Source organism: Scyliorhinus canicula, chromosome 14, assembly GCF_902713615.1.
Source record: "Scyliorhinus canicula chromosome 14, sScyCan1.1, whole genome shotgun sequence".
Classification (NCBI taxonomy): Eukaryota; Metazoa; Chordata; class Chondrichthyes; order Carcharhiniformes; family Scyliorhinidae; genus Scyliorhinus; species Scyliorhinus canicula.
Window position 1 is genome coordinate 38,916,396 of NC_052159.1, and position 21,333 is coordinate 38,937,728.

General features: G+C 44.2%; 1 protein-coding gene across 12 annotated transcripts in view; it reads right to left on the bottom strand.

The window, feature by feature from the left end:
* Positions 1 to 21,333, bottom strand: part of nbeaa (neurobeachin a) — a 1,044,979-nt gene that overhangs the window by 104,542 nt on the left and 919,104 nt on the right. For all 12 annotated transcript variants that reach the window (XM_038817846.1, XM_038817850.1, XM_038817848.1 and 9 more), the window contains one exon: positions 10,976 to 11,095. In XM_038817846.1, the coding sequence (XP_038673774.1) occupies positions 10,976 to 11,095 (120 nt within the window). The remainder of the gene's footprint in view (positions 1 to 10,975; positions 11,096 to 21,333) is intronic.

Genomic DNA, 21,333 nt, shown 5'->3' on the forward strand with positions numbered 1-21,333 from the left:
CTCATTTGTGTGAATCAGCCTGACATCTGTCATATACACCTTTTTTCTGCGATATTAAAAATTCCTAAAAGGAAGTTTGGATCATATGTTTTGCAACAACAGTCTCATGAAGCATAGAATATGTGCTGGAGGCAGCACGGTAGCATTGTGGATAGCATAATTGCTTCACAGCTCCAGGGTCCCAGGTTCGATTCCGGCTTGGGTCACTGTCTGTGCGGAGTCTGCACATCCTCCCCGTGTGTGCGTGGGTTTCCTCCGGGTGCTCCGGTTTCCTCCCACAGTCCAAAGATGTGCAGGTTAGGTGGATTGGCCATGATAAATTGCCCGTAGTGTCCTAATAAAAGTAAGGTTAAGGGGGGGGTTGTTGGGCTACGGGTATAGGGTGGATATGTGGGTTTGAGTAGGGTGATCATGGCTCGGCACAACATTGAGGGCCGAAGGGCCTGTTCTGTGCTGTACTGTTCTATGTTCTATGCTCTATGTTCTATAAATTGCCCTTAGTATCCAAAATTGCCCTTAGTGTTGGGTGGGGTTACTGGGTTGTGGGGATAGGGTGGAGGTGTTGACCTCGGGTAGGGTGCTCTTTCCAAGAGCCGGTACAGACTCGATGGGCCGAATGGCTTCCTTCTGCACTGTAAATTCTATGATAAATTCTATGTTTGATGGTGTTAAATTGTTAGTGAAGAAATGTTTGTTACAAAAATTGTTTCACAAATAATGTTTCCCTGCCTAGTACTTTAAAAAAAAACACACAATAAATTTATTGCAGTTTGTACACCTCCAAAGTCCAAGAATTTAAAATTAAGTTTTCATTATTTGTATTCTGCAAACATTGACAATTTAAATGTTCAGGAAAGGATAAGTTTACATTGGCATAAAGTGAATTACTATTGATTTTTGTTCCTCTTGAATTCTATTAGATGTAATTTAAACAATGCCATTGACACTGGAAGATGAGATAACAAAAATATCTTATTTGGGTGTGTGATGTCCATCACATGTCTTATCTTCACCTGACAGTCTGGGCAATTTCTTAGAGAGGAGCGAGGAAAAGGTTAAAAGGTGTGAATAGAGGGAATAGTGGGGGGTGACAACGGGGTGGGCTGTGGGGTCAGGGTGGATGGGAACACCAGTGCCACAAACTGCAAGGCAGCCATCCAGCTGCACATGCCGCTGACTGCCCATTGTGAACTTTGGGATACAGGTCGTATGGGTGTCCCCCCAGGGCACTCCCCTAGGCAACCTCTGGCCCCAGCCGACCCATCAGCCATATCGGCGCACTCCAGCGCTACCAGTGCCATCCAGTTGGCTGGGATGTTGTGTGGGGAGTGGTGTGTATATGCGCCCGCAGCTTGTTGGCCTCCTGAACGTTAACCGCGAATCCGGCATCGTTTCTCATTGGAATCGATTCCACGTGGCTGAATCGGTCCAGGTGCAATGCCAGGTTTGCTGTTGTGGAAGCCCACGAATCGTGCCCTGGTGTCAACACTTAGGACGTGATCCTGGCCAGCGGACCCCCCCATATTATGTTCGAGCTGGGGGGAGGTCGGGGATTCTTTTGAGGGCCTCGGAGATCTGGACATCATTTAAAAATGACATCCTGATCTCTCGATACAATGAGGAGTTCCGACGAGGGGAGCTCCCCATTGTAAAAAACAGGGTTCTGTGCGAACGTGGCCGTGCGATCCCCGTTCAAAGCGAGTGGCGTTGAATAGCCACGTGTTTCCCGGCACTGCGGGTACTGGGAAACACGCAGCTAAACATGCTCACTCGGGGACTTTGTTTCCTTTTGGGAAGACCGCGCCCTCAGTCGCAGGAAGGAGAATCCCCCCGCATGTGTTGCAATGATAATAATGATAAAACTGTCACTGTTGCAGTGAAATAATTGCTTCATTGAAGCAAGTTCTAGAGTCTGCAATTTCGCTGAATAACATGCAAATTCAGAAGTTGCTGTCAGTGATTCTATGCTTCTCTGGAGGGTGCGCTATTGAAGATCTCCCAGACTGCAATCAATGGGAAAACTCAATTACGTCCACTCTTATGCTTGATTCATTATCTGAAAATCTAAATTAAAAAGTGAAGGCTCTTACGTGTTTTTAACTTCCAGGCTTGGTGTGGTGAAGACTTTAGTCTAAATGGCTGCTTTGCTGCTTGCTCACATTGCTGTGTCACATGCCAAGACGTTCCCTTGACTTGGCTCCAGCTTTAATGTACCGTTGGGAAGGGGAAAACTACACCACAGAGATTCTTAGATCTTTGTAGGCAGTGTTCTTTGAGGTCAGTAGTAAGTGCCCTTACTTTGCCACTGATCACATAATCTCAGTCATTGTGTTTAACCTATTCTGCAACGCCAGAATTATTTTTTTATCCTATTGTGGATACAAAACTCTGAAGCCTAATGCCTTGGGTTCCAATATTGAAATTTTGGTGCATATATCTTTTAGCACTCAGTAGACAGTAAGTCTTTTTCAAATCTATTCTTTTAATGATGTCGTAGAACTTCTAAAGTTTCTGCTCAGGTTTTCACGTATTACTCAACACAATCAGCTGAAATTGCTTTTGCTTTCTGACTGGAAGTCATAACATTGGTCACAGGATTCTAAACTCTGCTTTGATACACAAGTGAATAAATGGTAAAGCCAAAAATGGGATTTTTCTTGCAAGCTATTCTGATAGTCTGAAGAACTCACACTGTCATTCATTGCAAGTTATTTAACACATCATAAATTATTTACACATTGTTTATTTGTGCTCTCTCACTTATCAGTACTTTCACTTGTTTGATTTTTGTGGTTATGCACCCCCCAGTGTTCAAAGGTTAATTACAATTCTTACTGCTAAAATTGTGTCAGTCTTATTTGAATTAAACAATTTGAAAACCTCTTGGTACACTATACACTAACATGATACAGCTCTTTTAAAAACAAGCAACATGAAGCTCCGATTTCTCAAATCCTAGCAACAGATTAAATTTACCAGATTACATCGTTACAAGCATTAAGGCACTACAATGCGTAACATGATCAAAACGGATGACACTCTCCTTGAAATCTGACTCGATATAGGTTTTTCTGGGGTCACGGAGGTATAATAATGCAACAAAAAAAAAATCACTACAGTCGCTAAAGCAACCAATTAAATTTGATACTTCAGCCCTGTAATGCATCAGGGATGTGATCCAGAAAAGACATTCTTGTTAGGCATAAGATATTTTCCTCCAGCCTTCCTAAAAATGCTTTATTTTCCAGTATTTCAATACACAGAAGCAAAGTATAGTTTATTTAAATTAATGGAGGTAATGTAAACTTTTCTGACTAATAATGCAATTATACTGATTGGCATAGCTTTAATTAAAATTCATCCAAGAAGTGTGAAATAAGACAAAACTTGAGTTAAGGCGCATATTTTGCATGCAGTTTTATGTAATACCAAGTTGAAATTTTAATAACACAAGCTGCTCAGCACCTTGCTGTCCCAAATTCGAAGTTTGGATGAGGTTGGGGTCGCGGAGATAAATATAATGTAAGTAAAGTCATTAAGAAAGTTATTGGATGGTGACACATTAGACTCTTTAGACAAACTTAACGGACTTTAGCTGGCAGTTGTTACTATCAAATTCATCAAAATTGTACTTTTTAAAAACTGCATCCTATGCAAAGTTTAAATTCCACTGTTATTGCAACAGAGTGCTGCACAATGAAATGAAATCCAAGACATACGTTTCCACTTTTCCAATGTAATTCACTGCATGCTTTTAAAAATACCATCTTTTCTAGTTCTTGATCCCTTAGCGTCCATTAATTCTGGAAATGGACTGACCAATCATTCAGAAATCCTGCCCATTAACTATTAATTTACCCTAGTTTAATGGCATTTTGTCAAACTTGTGAGGCCTGCAAAGCCTTTTGAGAAGACACAGTGGTTACTTTGAACAGTTTTTATTAAATAAAGAAAAGAAGTCTGGACAGTGATTCCTTTGCTTGTCACTACATTTTAAAAAATCAGTGTGAAGCCAACTGGACTAGCTAAGGTCTTTTCCGGGTGACTTGTTTCCTGAAAGGTCATCTTACTAACAACCACTCTTTTCCCAGCTTGCTCTCATTACCACAGGAGGGGGCCAGGATTAATAAAGAAAGATTGTAAAACAGAGATTCTTGACCAATTTTGGGGTTTGTAAGATCACATATCAAACATTTCTCTTGATCACATGCCCAAATCACCTGTAAATTTACACATATAATCATATAATCTGTGTATACAGATATGCTTTAATGCATTTTTGCTTGAAAAATTACTTCTACTCCCCCTCCACGCCCAAAAAATGCATAGAGATCAGACAGACACAAGTGACGTTATTTTATTTAAATGAGTTTCATTGAAATACAACATCGCTGGATCCAAGTTGCCAATGGTGAGAAAAAGTGGCTTAAACGAACAGGCTGCTTTTATGTCATTAATGGTTAATTAACTGCCCTGGGCCAATGTAACCAGCACTGGGTTGAACCACAACAATGTGACACACTGAGGACGAATGCCATTCCTGCTGTGCTTTATTGTACTGAGACAAACATTAAGTCAACACCAGCAGAACCATTGTCATACTGTACCTCGCTTGTTTGTATCCATGTTATTAATGACAACCATGTTAATTAACTTTGTTCAGACACATATCTTAGCCAACAATTTGGGGGCAGCATACAAAGAGAGAGAATACAGCAAACATACTTCATTCAAATTTATTTTTGCTGACTTCATGAGCAGAACCTCTGCCCAGATTCAGGGCAAGTACAGAAGCAAGCAGTTGTGAAGATTCATGCCACTGGCCAGTATGCTGGCACCATCCTAACCCTGGGTCATTTTCCTGGATGTGGAATCGGAATGGCGGGTATCCAGTTAAAGAAAATTAATTGGCCTTAATAGGTCATTTATAGAAGCAGATTGCAATTTTCCAGTTGGCCTCTGGGCCCTGGTTGGCATTAGGAACTGGGCCAGTTGTCTGGAGACAGCCTCCCGGTGGTGGACTGGCAAACAGTCCTCCAGGCAGGCTTCAAGGCACATTCCTGCTTCTGCTTTGGTTGTGTCAGTATCACAGACTAACATCTGTATCCCACCAAGGGTTTATATGGTTAGAACTAGTTAAAGCAGACATGACCTGCTGATATGTTAGTCCTAATAAAGAAATACTTATAAATGGAAATAATCTAGAGATGGGTCTTGAAGATTCACTGATGTCTTTTAGGGAAAGAAATCTGCTGTCCTTACTTGGTCTGACCTACATGTGACTCCAAACTCACAGCAGTTTGGTTGACACTAACGACAACTAGGGATGGGCAATAAATGCTGGCCCAGCCAACGATGCACACATCCCGTCAATTATTCGTTTTCATTCAAAAAGTGGGGCTCTGACTATTTCCTTTGCCAGCTTGCTCCATGTCCTTGGGAAGAAGGGCTGTTTTGGAAATAAATGGTCTTTGTAGTTTGTGTGGATTTCTACATTGTGTTTTGTCATTATCTGAGGGCAGTTGGTACTTGGTTCTGACAATTCTCAGCAGTCTATTCCATATTTTATACAAAATGCCAGTTTCTCCCTCCTTTTCTGTAGTGATTTCAATTCCAAATCTTTGATAAAGGATTTTTGTTATTTGTTCATGGGATTTGGGTGTCACTGGCCAGGTCAGCATTGATTGTCCATCCCAAATTGCCCTCAAGAAGGTGGCGGTGTGCTGCCTTATTTAACTGCTACAGTCCATGTACTGTAGGAATACCCACATTACTTTTACAAGGGAATTCTATGGTTTTGTCCCAGCTACTGTGAAGTAATGGTGATGATGGGCGGGATTCTCCCCTACCCGGCAGGGTGGGCCATACCGGCGCCGAGGAGTGGCGTGAACCACTCCGGCACCGGGCCGCCCAGAAGGTGCGGAATCCTCCACACCATCAGGGGCTAAGCCGGCGGCGGCGGGGTTGGTGCCGTGCCAGCCGGAGCGGAAGGGCTTGGCGCCGCGCCAACCGGCGATGAAGAGCCTCCGCCGGCCGGCACGAGTTGGCGCATGCGCGGGAGCGCCAGCGTGTGCTGGCAACATCCCAGCGCATGGGGGTTCTTCTTCGCGCCGACCATGGCGGAGGTTGACAGCAGCCGGCGTGGTGGGAAAGAGTGCCCCCATGGCACAGGCCCGCCCGCGGATTGGTGGGCCCTGATCGCAGGCCAGGCCACCGCGGGGGTACCCCCCGGGGCCAGATCCCCCCCCCCCCCCCCCCCCCCCCCCCGAGGACTCTGCAGGCCGCCTGTAGAGCCATGTCCCGCCGGTACGGACCTCGTTTGATTTACGCTGGCGGGACCGGCCGAAAACGGGCGGCCGCTCCACCCATCGCAGGCCGAAGAATCACCGGGGGGGGGCCTCTACCAGTGGCTGCCAACCGGCGCGGCGCGATTCCCGCCCAAGACCCCACCCCGGAGATTTCGGCCACCAGTGTCAGGGCGGCGGAGCGGGATTCACGCCCGCCCCCCCCCCTGGTGATTCTGCTACCCGGCGGGGGGTCGGAGAATCCCGCCCATAGTTCCAGTCAGGATGGTATGTGACTTGCAGGGAAATTTGCAAGTGGTGGTGTTTCCATGCATCTGCTGCAATGTTCTTCTGGATGGTCATGGGTATGGAAGGTACTGCCAAAGGAGCCTTGGTGAGCTACTGCAGTGCATATTGTAGGTCATACAAACTGCTGTCAGTGCTTGTTGATGGTGGAGGGACTGAATCAAGTGGGCTGCTTTATCCTGGATGGAGTCCAGCTTCTTGAATGCTGATGGGGCTGCATTCATCCAGGCAATGGAGAGCATTCTACCACACTCATAACTTAATTTTTGCAATGATAATAATCTTTATTATCAGAAGTAGGCTGACATTAACACTGCAAAGATGTTACAGTGAAAAGCCCCTAGTTGCCACACTCCGGCGCCTGTTCGGGAAAACAATGAGAATTCAGAATGTCTTTCAGAACTTGAGGGAAGAAACCGGAGCACCCGGTGGAAACCATGCTGGCACATGGAGAACATGCCGCCTCCGCATAGACAGTGACCAAAGCCTGGAATCGAACCTGGAATCCTGGCGCTGTGAAACAATAGTGCTAACCACTGTGCTATCTTGCCACCCTAACGATAGTGAACAGGCTTTGGATGGAGGGGTGGGGGATTCCAGGAGGCGTGTTAGACCGCAGAATTCGTAGCCTCAGCAATGGTAATGCCGTTCAAGGTCAAGGGGAGATGGTTAGTTTCTCTCTTGTTGGAGATGCTCATTGTCTGGCACTTGTGTGGTGTGAATGTAACTTGCCACTAATTAGTCCAAACATGAATATTGTCCAGGTCTTGCTGCATATGGGCACAAATCTCTTCAGTGTCTGAGGAGTTGTGAATGGTGTTGAACATTGTGATCATCTGCAAACATTCTTACTTTTGACCTTATAATTGAGGAAAGGTCATAGGTGAAACAGCTGAAGATAGCTGGGCCTTGTACAAAACCCTGAGCAACCTGTGGACTGAGATTATTGCCCTCCAACAACCACAAGAATCTTCCTTTATGCTGTATGTGATTTCAACCCATGGAAAATTTCCTCCAATTCCCATTGACTCCAGTATTGCTAGGCTGCTTTGGCCAAATGCTGTCTTGATGTCAAGGGCAGTCCTCTTACCTCACTTCTTGTGGTCCACTCTTTTGTCCATGTTTGGACCAAGACTTTAATGAGGTCAGGAGGTGAATGGCCTTGGCTGAACCCAAGCTGAACGTCAGTGAGCAGGTCATTGCTCAGCGCATGCCACTCAATAGCACTGTCAATGAGACTTTCTGTCACTTTGCTCAAGATTGAGAGTAGACTCCTGGGGCCGGATTCTCTGATCCTGCGGCTATGTGTTGACGGCGTCGCAAACGGCGTCACGTTTTACAACGGCGTCAACAGGCCCACAGGATCAGCGATCCTGCGCCTCACATGGGGACAGCATGGCATTGGAGCGACTCACTCAGCTCCAGCTGCCGATACCGGCATCAAACGGGCGCCACGGGTCTGTACATGCGCGCTGCGACCGCCGCGAATTTGCGCATGCACGTTTCGACCGCCGCGAACTTGCACATGGGAGCTGGTTGCCTTCTCCGCGCCGGCCCCGATGCAACATGGCGGAGAGCTACAGGGGCCCGGCGCGGAGTAAAATAGGCCCCCACCAGGCAAAGCGTGCCCGCCGATCGGTAGGCCCCGATCGTGGGCCAGGCCATGGTGGAGCCTCCGCACCTTGGGTCAGATCCCCTCTCTACCCACCCCCTGCAGGATGAACGCTGAAGTCCCGCCGAGTAGGACCACACCTGAATGGAGCCGATGGGACTCGGCCTATCTTGGCGGCCCCTCGGCCCAGGCCGGGGCGGGGGTGCTCCGGTCACCGGAGAATCGGCGGACCAACGCTGGAGTGGCGTGAATCGCGCCCCCCCACCCCCCCACCAGCGATTCTACGACCCGGCCCGGGGTTGGAGAATCCCGCGCCTGGTAATTGGCTGAGTTAGATTTGTCCTGCTTTTCATGGACAGGACATACATATTTTCCACATTGCCATGTAAATGCCAATGTTGTAGCTGTGCTGGAACAGCTTGGCTAGGGTTACGGCTAATTCTGGAGCACAAGTACTATTGCTGGAATGTTGTCAGGGCCTACAGCCTTTGTATTATCCAGTGCCTCCAGCCATTGCTTGATAGGAGGGGAAATTAATCGAATTGGCTGAAGACCTCAGGAGGAACCCAAGATGTATCATCCTGCTGAAACCTCAGTCTGAAGATGGCTGCAAATGTTTCAATTTCACCTTGTGCACTGATGTGCTGGGCTCGTCCACATTTGAGGATGGGGATATTTGTGGAGCCTCCTCCTCCAGTTAACTGTTTAATCATCCAGCGCCATTTACTGCTGAACATAGTAGGGATTCAGAGCTTAGATTAGGCTTTACTGTCTTGTTGGTTCCCTCACCACCTGTCGAAGTGCCGGTTAAGAGACCTTTAGGACTTGGCCAGCTACCGAGACATTCTTGTAGAATTCCCCTACCCGGAGTACATTCTTTGCCCTTGTAACCCTCAATGCTTCCTCCAAGTGGTGTTCAGCATGGAGCAGTATTGATTGATCCTCTGAGTGGGGATGGTAGCAGGAGTGCTAGGTGGTAATCAACAGGTGATTTCCTTGCCCATGTTTGATCTAATGCCATGAGACTAGTTGATGTTGAGGACTCCCAGGGCAACTCCCTCCCAACTGCATACCATTGTACTGCCGCCACGTCTGGTGAGTTAAGAGTCTGGAGTCACAGTTGAGAACGGCAAATTTCCCTCCCTGAAGGACATTAGTGAATCAGATGTTTTTTTACAATGACCCACCAGCTGCAATGCTGGGACTTGAACCCCTGACACATTAACCTGGACTTCTGGATTAGTCCAGTGACATTACCACTACACCAAAAGCTCCCTGCATGTGACACTGATGTATATCCCATACTGAATCGTGCAGCTCATCTTTGGATCACTTTGGTGTCATTTAAATGTCTCAGAACATAAGGATCCCCCACACAATTTGCATATTCCAGGATTGGATGAAGTAATGGTTGGTAAGCCAGGTATTCTGGTTGCAATAGCAAAGTTTTCTGCTCAGAAATCTGACAATCCTGTTTGCCTGACCATAGTTGTGGCCGCAGGTGGCCCTGTGGAAGGGATTCCTTTCATTAACGGTGACATGATTGCTTTGGCCATTTTTTAATCTAAAAGCTTTAAAAGTTGCAGAGACAACACCTCGAGACGAAGATGCCCACTTCTCTCTCTTGCGTCAAATTTCTGGCTGCAGCTTCCTTGTATTGCCCCTTCAGCTTCACGAACCTGCCCACTATACTTAACAGGTTGAGCCTGCCTTCTCATTATTAATTGGCCAATTCAGGGAAATCACTGCCAAAGGGTGATTGCTCTCCTCACAGTGCAGGGTCCTGACCTCCATTTGACCCCAACATCAGGATCCTGACACAAAACCAAAAATCTTGCTCCATATTTCAAGCTGAACTGTGCAAATTACAACATCCTTGATTAAATAACAACAGTTAAAAACAAGTACAAACTAGGGCGGCAGAGTTTAAAAGCTAAAACATCAGCTGAAAACCTCACTTAAAAAAGCTGTTCAAAATATTTCCTCGGTACAATAGGACATTTAGTATCAATCCGAACCTTCAGATCAAGCAAAACTGTGCACTGTGATTCAGATGTAAAGCTGCTTGAAATGGTCAAACTGCTTCATATTGGTCTTATTTTTATTTGAATTCAGGAAGGCTAGTAAGCTGGTTCCTACATAATTACTTAAATTCTCTTTCTCTATCGAAGCAGCAGACCAATTGATATATGTATCTGAGTCTGTTGCTGTGGTAAGGAAACCAGATAAAGTAGTTAGCTGGTTGGCAGATGGTAGTTTCCTTGAATACAAATGAAAGTAAAAGGAATAGGGGCTGATTTAGCACACTGGGCTAAATAGCTGGCTTTTAAAGCAGACTCAGGTAGGTAAGCAGCGCGGGTTCAATTCCCTTACCAGCCTCCCTCAAGAGGCGCTGTGGTGACTAGGGGCTTTTCACAGTAACTCCATTTGAAGCCTACTTGTGACAATAAGCAATTTTCATTTTTCATTTTCAATAGAAAAGCAGCGTCAGAAAGAGGTGTAAAGTCACTGACATGAGGTAGTCTGCGGCTATAATGGAACCTTTACCTGGTCGTCCATTCGTATTCTTCATTTCTATTGTTTACATTGAGATGGAAGCGATGTTGATTCTTTCCAAACATTAAAATTCAGTGAGCATTCACATCCATTAATGCATGCATAACTCCATTATCAATGAGCAGAATACACATCTGCTGAAAACCTGAATTATCCAAATATGAACAGGTACGTGTAGCATTTCTCAATGTACTTTAATATAGTTAGTAGCACTTACTTTTACATCTGAGGTGTCTCTCTGACAGTTCCTCCATGATTTTGCTACAGAGGAGAATGTTCGCTCTGGATAATCAAACTTTCCTTCATTTGCATTAAGGAAAAATGTGGTGAACGGCTCCTGAAAATATAACAAAATAGTTTAATTTACTGACAGAATGATATTGTGGAATTAACCATTGTACAGTAGCTAAAGAAGTCTGATTGATAAATGAGAATTTATAGAATCATAGAATTTACAGTGCAGAAGGAGGCCATTTGGCCCATCGAGTATGCACTGGCCATGGAAAGAGCACCCTACCCAAGCCCACACCTCCACCCTATCCCCGTAACTCCACCCAATCTTTTTGGACACTAAGGGAAATTTAGCATGGCTAAATCCACCTAACCTGCACATCTCTGGACTGTGGGAGGAAACCAGAGCACCCAGAGGCAACCCACGCAGGCACGGGGAGAACGTGCAGACTCCACACAGACTGTGGCCCAAGCCGGTAATCAAACCTGGGACCTGGAGCTGTGAAGCAACTGTGCTAACCACTGTGTTGACCACCTCTAAGGCAGGAAGAAAGGTCACATCTGATCTGAACAATGAAAAAACTACAGAACTACCCAAAACAGTAACCTCAAATATATTTACTATATGTATATAAAAATATATATATATTAATGCTGGTCTGCCATTTGGGGAGGACCAGACCACAGACCACTGAACAAACCATGTATTTAATTGCTCAAATGGACTGGAAGAAATGCTCAGTATAAAAGGTCTCTCATCCCAAAAGGTAATCCAAATAAGACTATTGCACACGAAATTCTAATCGCAGTTTTCCCGGTGATGCAGTAAAGCTTAGAATAATTTCTTCAAGAGCAAAATATACTACTGTTCTTGCTGCTCTTGATGTTGGCTCCTCTGCACTGGGAGACCAAACACAGATTAGGTGGCTGCTTTGTGGAACACCTCTGTTCAGTGTGCAAATGTGTCCCTGAGCTTCCGTTCACCTGCCATTTTAATTCTCCACTCCTCTCGGTCTGATCTTGACTTCATACACTATTTCAATGAAGCTTAACTTAAACTTGTGGAATAGCACCTCTGCTTTTGTCCAGGTACTTTAGAGTCTTCTGGACTCAACATTGAGTTCAATAATTTCAAATCATAAACACAAAATCATAAATGGCAGCTGTCGGCGATGATTCTGCTTTTGCCATTTACACTTCCTCCAGACACACCTTTTGTTTCTTTATTTGTCCCAATATCATTGTCTTCTGTCTTGCACCATCATCCCTTTTGCTATTTAATCTCTATTATTTTCCACCCTATTATAGACCCTCCTTTCAATGTACACATTTATTGTTTCTTGCCCCATATACTGCGGTGAGAAGAGCAACCAGGATTATATGGAGGTAATAGAACAATGTGATTTCACTTTGGATTACCCAAGCAAAACGTCAGCACAGGTATAATGGCTTTTCTATGTGCTGGCAACTAATAGTATGTATTATTTTACATTTGTCTATATCAAAATATATGGCAATACATTAGTCCAAAAGCTTTTTACTGTAACATTTGAAGATAGATACCTCGTACGTAACAGATATTTATCACATGTATAACTATGTACTCTCCAATTCACCATCATAATGGCAAGGGAGGTTTACAATAAAGGCATTGCATCTGCAGTGCATTTTGTTTGAGATCAATGTGCCATCACACTTTTGCAAGTGCATTTTATTGATTTGTCTAAAGCAAAACTGCAGTAAATTTCAACCCAAGAGACAGAGAACAAACAAATCTAAGCCAATGACAACTGCCAAAGGAAAACCTCTTAAGGACTGATGAAACATCCAATCCTGAATGACAAGAAAACACATAAAGCGCTATTCAGTAGCCTCATTGCGCTCAAGCGAGAATGCGACGAGGCTGGTGAATGGCAGGAGGCCAAAAGCGAGAACCGCGCCAGAGACAAACCGTTCGCGATGCAACTACCTCGCTCCTTGGGGAAAAACGGGATCCTGCCATAACGTGGCGAGAAACCAATAATCACCACTTAAGATCAATTTCCATACAATTGACGGGAGCCATCCCATATGCAACGTCCTCCCTTGATCCAACCGCCCCCTCAGCATGTGGTCACGTGGGCACCGATTAGTACAAATTTTTCAAAAATGTGACCCTGGCCGATGGGCTGCTGCGTGGACCCAAGGAGGTGAGTAGCCATCCTCACTCAAATGCAAAGAGCCCTGGAGCACTGGGCTTGCTGCACTGTGCTCGGAAGGGGGTGGGAGGGGAAACTGTGGGGTCCAGCCTCGGTTCGGGTAGGCAGTCATGGGGGGAGGGGGTATCGGAGCTGGGGGGCAACTCTGCTGGGGGGGCAACTGTGCACGGGTTCCCCATTACAACTCCCGGATCGATGGACCTGTTCCAGAGGCAACCTTAATCCCTGTCTGTCTGCCCCGCCAACCACCCATAACTCCCACTGACTGCGCAAGCCTCTGGCCATGCAGCTGAAGTCTATTGCTAACAGGGAATTGGCAATCATAGTTAGCTGAGCATTTTACACATCCTGAGTGGATTCCCGTGGGTGGGCGGGCCATGTAGCATGTGGGGCTTATTGCTTTGCATCCCAATCAGACTGTGCCAGACACTGTGGGAGGCCACACCACGATTGCAGCAGCCAACATCCGAACAACCAGGGGCTGGGCTCCAGCCCGGCGACATGTCTGTGGCCGGGGGATGGGTGAGTGCAACGGTGAGGGGACCTGCAATTGGTGCAGGTAACATTATGTTTGAGTATCTGGGGTACCGGGGGGGGGGGTTTGGTGGTCCCGGGTGGAAGACATCGCTATGTATCAGTCTCACACCCTCTCCCAGCTCCTTACAGATATCGAACAGTATCGACGATATTTTGGACCCCACGGAACCTGCCCACTGGTGCTGCTGGCAGGGCGGGCAGCCAAACGCCAGAGAAGGCAGTGGCAGCATCCGCGGCAACAAGCCTCAAGGCGGCAGCACATATGCAAGGCCCCATCCCACACCCTGAGGACTTGCCGCCCATCAGGCGGACCTGAAAAGCTAATTTCATATTTAAGGATTGGTGGAATGTCAAATTTCTTCATTATGATAAAAAAATTCCATACATTTTTTGTACCTTTATTCTAGAATCCAGCTTAATTAAATAATAAATCCTTCATTTTTCTATATGAAATCTTAAATTGAAAGTAGTGATTCACTGCTTTAAACTTCCTGGATTGCTGTTTAAAAATAAAGTGTCGCTCATTTAAGACAGACTTGAGAAATTGTTTCTCTCAGAGGACTGAGAATCTCTGGAACGTTTCCACAAAAGACAGTGGAAACAGTCTTTGAATATTTTTAAGGCAGAGCTAGCTGCCGTGGCACGTAGCTAGGAAGAACGTGATTCTGATGAGTCGCGTTTTTAATGAATATTCATGACATGGCAATGCATGCAAGTGGCATTCCCGACATAGATAAGCCGGAAAGCCTACATGCCATCAGTTCGTCATAGAAGTGGCTCGGGGAAAAATCTGAATTAATTTCCCGCTAGTGGGACTCCGACTTTTGGCCTTTCTTCGAATCTTCTGCTACTTCTTGCCAGGAAACCTGCTGCTGGCAAGGACTGGAAAAGTCCGCCAATTGTTGCCAGAAAAATAAATAAAAGTTTTTTATCAAGAATATTTTTCTTTTTACTCAGTCAAATGGTTGTATTTCCAGTTCCACATCATTTACCAGTAGGTGCATATGGGCATTTATGTAAAAGTGTGCAACTGGGAGAACTTTGGAGTGTTTTCAGAAGGACTTCTGTTCGTGAAAATGTGTGTTTCTTATTAAGCTTTACAATGTAGCAAACTACTTGTACACTATTTGTGGTCTGTAATAAAACTACCTCTTAAATAACTTGTAACTCAATGCTGGAATATATTAAATAATGTTGCTTTTAGGGCCTGCTTTGTCGGTCAGATTATATTTCCTGTGTTACTCTCATATATATGCAACAATCCTTGTCGTTAGTGTCTCAAATTTCACAATCATAAATCAGTGACAATTTACAACTGAAGAAGAGGTAGAAAAGATATGAGTCAAATGGGAGAAAATGGCATACATAACAACCACCCATGTTTAATAAACAGCCAACATTTTAGATCACAGATCATGTATTTGTGTTTGCAGATAAAAATCAGCATTATTGTATTGTTGGCTCCCTCATCAATGCTGCTCTAGGGCTTCTAACCTCTGTTGCTGCTGCTCCAATTTTGAACGCCAATGCACATTGAAATGGCAACTACTTGAGGTGAGAGGATGCTCTTACAGTATGCAAAGTTCAAAGGTGAAGCAACAAAAATTATGAAAGTAGAACCATATGTAAGGGTGAAGAGAAAGGATAGCTTGTGCGTTCCACTGGGTGGGGGACGAAAATCATTCATGCTATACGGGCTTGGCTGACAATTATAAAGTCAAGGTAGAGAGTCAGCATGGTTTTGTGACAGGACATTATAATTGCCTAATTGCCTTAATGGGGCGCGATTTACATCTATCCGAGGAGACCCCAGCCGGGCACCAATTAATGCTGGTCTCCACAAATGGGGACCAGGCATACTGGCACTTTGTGGGGTCTCCCAGGCAATCTTTGCCCACTTACTTAACCTATCCATATCCCTTTGTAACCTCCTTTGTGTCCTCTTTACAACTTACTTTCCTACCTATCTTTGTATCATCGGTAAATTTAGCAACTGAGCTATCAGTCCCTTCATCCAAATCATGTATATAAATTATAAAAAGTTGACCGCTGATCCCTGTGGAACACCAGTTGTTGCATCTTGCCGACAAGAAAATTACCCATTTATGCCTATTCTCAGTTTCCTGTCAGCTAATAAATCTTCTATCCATGCCAATACATTACACCCTGCATCATGAGCTTTTATTTTCTGCAACAACCTTTGATGCGACCCCTTAACAAATGCCTTCTGGAAGTCTAAGTACAGTGCATCCACTGGTTCCCCTTTATCCAAAGTACATGTTACTTCTTTAAGGAACTCCAACAAATTGGTTAAACATAACTGTCCTGTCACAAAACCATGCTGACTCTCTACCTTGACTTTATGTATAACATCTTTAATATGGTAGCACAGTGGTTAGCACTGTTGCTTCACAGCACCAGGGCCCCAGGTTCGTTTCCTGGCTTGGGTCAGTGTCTGTCTGGAGTTTGCATGTTCTCCCTGTGTCTGCGTGGGTTTCCTCCGGGTCCTCCGGTTTCATAGATTTCATAGATTTTACAGTGCAGAAGGAGGCCATTCGGCCCATCGAGTCTGCACCGCCTCTTGGAAAGAGCACCCTACCCAAGGTCAACACCTCCATCCCATCCCCATAACCCAGTAACCCCACCCAACACTAAGGGCAATTTATCATGGCCAATCCACCTAACCTGCACATCTTTGGACTGTGGGAGGAAACCGGAGCACCCGGAGGAAACCCACACACACACGGGGCAGACTCCGCACAGACACCCAAGCTGGAATCGAACCTGGGACCCTGGAGCTGTGAAGCGATTGTGCTATCCACAATGCTACCGTGCTGCCCACTTTCCTCCTCCAAATCCCGAAAGACGTGCTTTTCGGTAATTTGGATACTCTGAATTCTCCCTCTGTCTACCCGAACAGGCGCCGGAATGTGGTGACTAAGGGCTTTTCAGAGTAACTTAATTGCAGTGTTAATGTAAGCTGACTTGTGACAATAAAGATTATAAAGATTATGAAAAATAATAGCTTATAACAATTTCTCTATGACAGATATTAAGTTAACTGGCCTGCAATTTCCTGCTTTCTGTCCCCCTGCCTTTTTGAAGAAGGCTATTTGCTATTTTCAAATCTAATTGAACCTTCCCTGAACTTAGAGAATTTTAGAAAATTAAAACCAACGCATAAACTATCTCACTAGACTGTTCTTTTAAGACTCTGGGATGAAGTCAAAAAGAATTTGAGGAGTTGTCCAACTCACAGCTCCAGCAATTTACTCAGTACCACTTCAATGGTGGTTGTAATTTTCTTGAGTTTCTCCCTCCCTTCCATTTCCTTTTTTACAGCTATTTCTGGGATGTTACTTGTATCCTCTGTAGTGAAGATTGATGCAAAATACGTGTTCAATTCATCTCCCATCTCCTTATTTCCATTGTTAATGTGCCAGACTCACTAGCTATAGAATGAATGCTCAGTTAATCCATAGAATCCCTAGCGTGGAAGAAAGTCTTTTGGCCCATCAAGTCTGCACCGACCCTCTGAAAGAGCACCCGACCTAGGCCCACTCCCCTGCCCTAACCCCGTATCCCCACCTAATCTACACATCTTTGGACATTAAAGGGCAATTTAGGAAGACCAATGCACTTAAACTGCCCCTCTTGGACTGTGGGAGTAAACTGGAGCACCTGGAGAAACCCACATAGACACAGGGGTCACGTGCAAACCACACAGTCACCCAAGGCAGAATTGAATGCTGTGAGCCTGCATTAACTCTTTTCTTTTTTTAAGTATCTATATAAACTCTTACTATTTGTTTTTATATTTCCAGCTAGTTTTCTCTCGTACTGTACTTTTTTTCCTCCTTATTAATCTTTTAGCCATTCTTTGTTGTTTTTATATTTTGCCCAATCTTCCGATGTGTCACACATCTATGTGCAATGATATGCTTTTTCTTTTCGTTTGATACTGCCTTAAACATTTTTGGTTAACCATGAATGGTGGGACTTTCCCTTGGAATTTTTATTTCTCATTGGTATGTATTTATTTTGTGTGTTCTGAAACATGCTGTTCTAAGAAACTATCCTGAAAACATTCAGCTAGGCTACCTTTGCCAATCTAATTTTTCCAGTCTAAATGCAGATTAAAATCCCCTATGATTACCACTGCACCATGAAGTGGTGGAGTTGGAAGTGAGTTCATCGCTTTTTGAAGATAGAAGGGCTTGTTCATTAAGTGATCAATAAGGTACACATGCTCCTGTGCACAGAGTACAAAAACATGGAAATTATGGTGAACCTGCATAAACACTGGCTTGGCTTCAACTGCAGTATTATGTTCAGTTCTGGGTGCCTGCACATTTTAGGAAGGATGTGAAGGCATTAAAGGGGTGCAGAAAAAATTTACGAGAATGGTTTCAGGGATGACAGACTTTAATTACACAGATCAATTGAAGAAGCTGGAGTTGTTCTCCTTGGAGAAGCAGGAAAGGAAATTTCATAAGAGATGTTCAAAATCATGAGGGATTTGGACTGAATAGAATAGATTGGTGGAAAAGCTGAGACCCAGAGACATGGATTTTAGGTGAAAGGCTAGTAAGACAAAGGCACTTGAGGAGAAACATTTTTACACTTGAGTGGTTAGGATCTGGAATGCCTGCCTGTGTGTGGTTGGGGTAGATTCAATCATGGCTTTCAAAAGGGAATTGGATAATTATTTGAAGAGAAAATCATTGCCTGGCTACAGCAAGATGGCAGGGGAATAGGACTGAGTTGCTCTTGCAGAGAGTCAGCACAGACATTATGGACAGAATGTACTCCTGTGTTGTAATCATTCCATGATTCCATTGTTTGAGCTCTGTGATCTGATATGCAAAGGGATAAAATTACAGGAGAATGCATAAGCAGGAGTTGAAAGGGATGGGTATGTTTGCGAAGGGGAAGAGATGATCTACTTTGTTTGTTGAAAAGTCAGGTCATTTATCTTTTCCTGACTTATTGCGAAGTAAAATAATTTATAAAATTAGCCATAATACACAACTTTAATGTTGATTTTAATCTTTTCATGGGAACATTTAGAAAGAATGTTTGCAACTCTGAATTTGCTACCTGTGGCCCTGGCTTTGTTCACTAAGACAAGATTTAAATCCACTACTTGCAAACAGATTTTCTTTTTCTTTCAGGAAAAGATAATATTTGCATTTGAAAGCAGTTTTTGTTGGAAAAAAGAAAAAGAGTGAATTCCCAACGGCGGATAAAGAGTAGTTTATAAGATTGCTGAAGAACAGAGTCATGCTGTCGAAGCTTTTCATCTTGCACTCATCAGGGCAGACACAAGGTTAGCAAATTTCAAAGGGGAACAACAATTTATACTGTATAAGAGGGTGCTGATTGGTTAGCAAATGGATTCTGATTGGTAGAGATATTGCCATGGAAAATGCACTAGAGAACTATTAACTGTCCAACTTTTGTTTAAATTCAAACCAGGCAACTCGACTATAATTAATCAAGGTATTGTTAGGAGGAATGAACCAGGGAATCGATGTTCCCCCAAGCTTTTCTTTAGTTGAAAAAAGTGTGGAGATGTTCTTTATGTTTGCAATGGACAGGGACCTGTGTGTGAATATCCGCAGCTTCTACATACATAAATGAGATACACCGCGAAGGTGGTTGATAATTTCAGGATTGCTAATAAGTCCAATCGCAGAACCGCATCTAATCTTGGACACTATGATTTCAGTTTTGAGTACAGTTGTGAACAACTGAAGCAATGTACTGTTTGATACTATCCACCAGTCATTGGGACGCAGGACCTACATATTACAGAATCCCTACAGTGCAGAAGGAGGCCATTCAGCCGACTCTGAGAGAGCATTCTACCTAGGCCCATTCCCCTGCAACCCCGTAAACACATCTAACCTTTAGACACTAAGGGGCAATTTAACATGGACAATCCACTTAACCTGTATTTTTCTGGACTGTGGGAGGAAACCGGAGCACCCAGAGGAAACCCATGCAGACAGTGCAAACACCACACAGACAGTCACCCAAAGTGGGAATTGAACCCGGGTCCCTGGTGCACTGAGGCAACAGTGCTAATCACTGTGCCATTCCGGGAATCACACCAAGAGATGGCGATATAAGAAGAGACATACAAATTAGCAAGAAAAAGCAATAGACCTGAGGATTGGGAACAGTTTAAAATTCAGCAAAGACAGACCAAGGGATTGATTAAGGGGAAAATACAATTTGAAGGTAAATTAGCAGGGAGCATAAAAATTGCCTGCAAAAGTTTCTATAGGTATGTAAAGAGAAAAAGATTAATAAAAACTAAGTGGGCCCTTACAATCAGAAACTGGGGCATTCATAACAGGGAACAAAGAAATGGCTGAGGAAATAAATTCGTACTTTGCTTCTGTCTTCACAAAGGAAGACATGAATAATGTACCGGAAGTACTGAGAAACACAAGTTTTAGTGAGGTGCTGAAGGAAATTAGTATTAGTAAAGAAATGGTATGGGGGAAATTAATGGTATTGAAGGCGGACAAATCTCCAGGGCCTGATAATCTCAGAATTTAAGGAAATGGCCCTAGAAATTGTAGATCAATTTGTGGTCATTTTCCAAACGTCTTTTCCAAACACTCTGGAATGGTTCCCACAGATTGGAGGGCAGTGAATGTAACCCCGCTATTTAAAAAGGGAGGTAGAGAGAAAACAGGGAACTATAGACCAATGAGCCTAATGTCGGCAGTAGGGAAGTTGCTGGAGTCCATTGTCAAGGATTTCATAGCACAGCATTTGGAAAGCACTGGGTGCAATCAGACAAAGTCAGCATGGATTTACAAAAGGAAAATCTTGCTTGACAAATCTACTAGAAGTCTTTGAAGATGTAACTAGTAGAGTTGATCAGGGAGACCAGTGGATGTGGTTTATTTAGACTTTGAGAAGGCTTTCGACAAGGTCTCAAATAGCAGATTAATAAAATTAAAGCGCATGGAATTACGGGTAGTGTCTTGAGATGGATGAAAAGCTGGTTAGCAGACAGGAAGCAAAATGTTGGAATAAATGGGTCTTTTTCTGATTGGCGGGCAGTGACTAGTAGGGTATCGCAGGGATCTGTGCTAGGGCCACAATTGTTCACATTATGATTTGGATGAGGGAACTAAATGTGTTATCTCCAAATTTGCCGATGATACAAAGTTGGGTGGGAGGGTGAGCTGTGAGGAGGATGCAGAGAAGCTTCAGCGGGATTTAGACAGGCTGAGTGAGTGGGCATATGCATGGCAGCTGCATTATAATATGGATAAATCTGAGGTTATCTGCTTCGGTTGCAAAAATAGAAAGGCAGATTATTATTTGAATGGGTGTAAATTGAGAGAGCGGATACTCAGCGAAACCTTGGTGTCCTCGTGCATCAGTCTCTGAAAGTTAGTGCAGAGGTATAGCAGGCAGTAAAGAAGGCAAATGGTATGTTGGCCTTCATAGCGAGAGGATTTGAGTATAGATTACAGATGTTTTACTGCAATTGTACAGGGCATTGGTGAGGCCACATCTGGAATATTGTGTGAAGTTTTGGTGTCCTTATTTAAGGAAGGATGTTCTTGCTATGGAGAGAGTG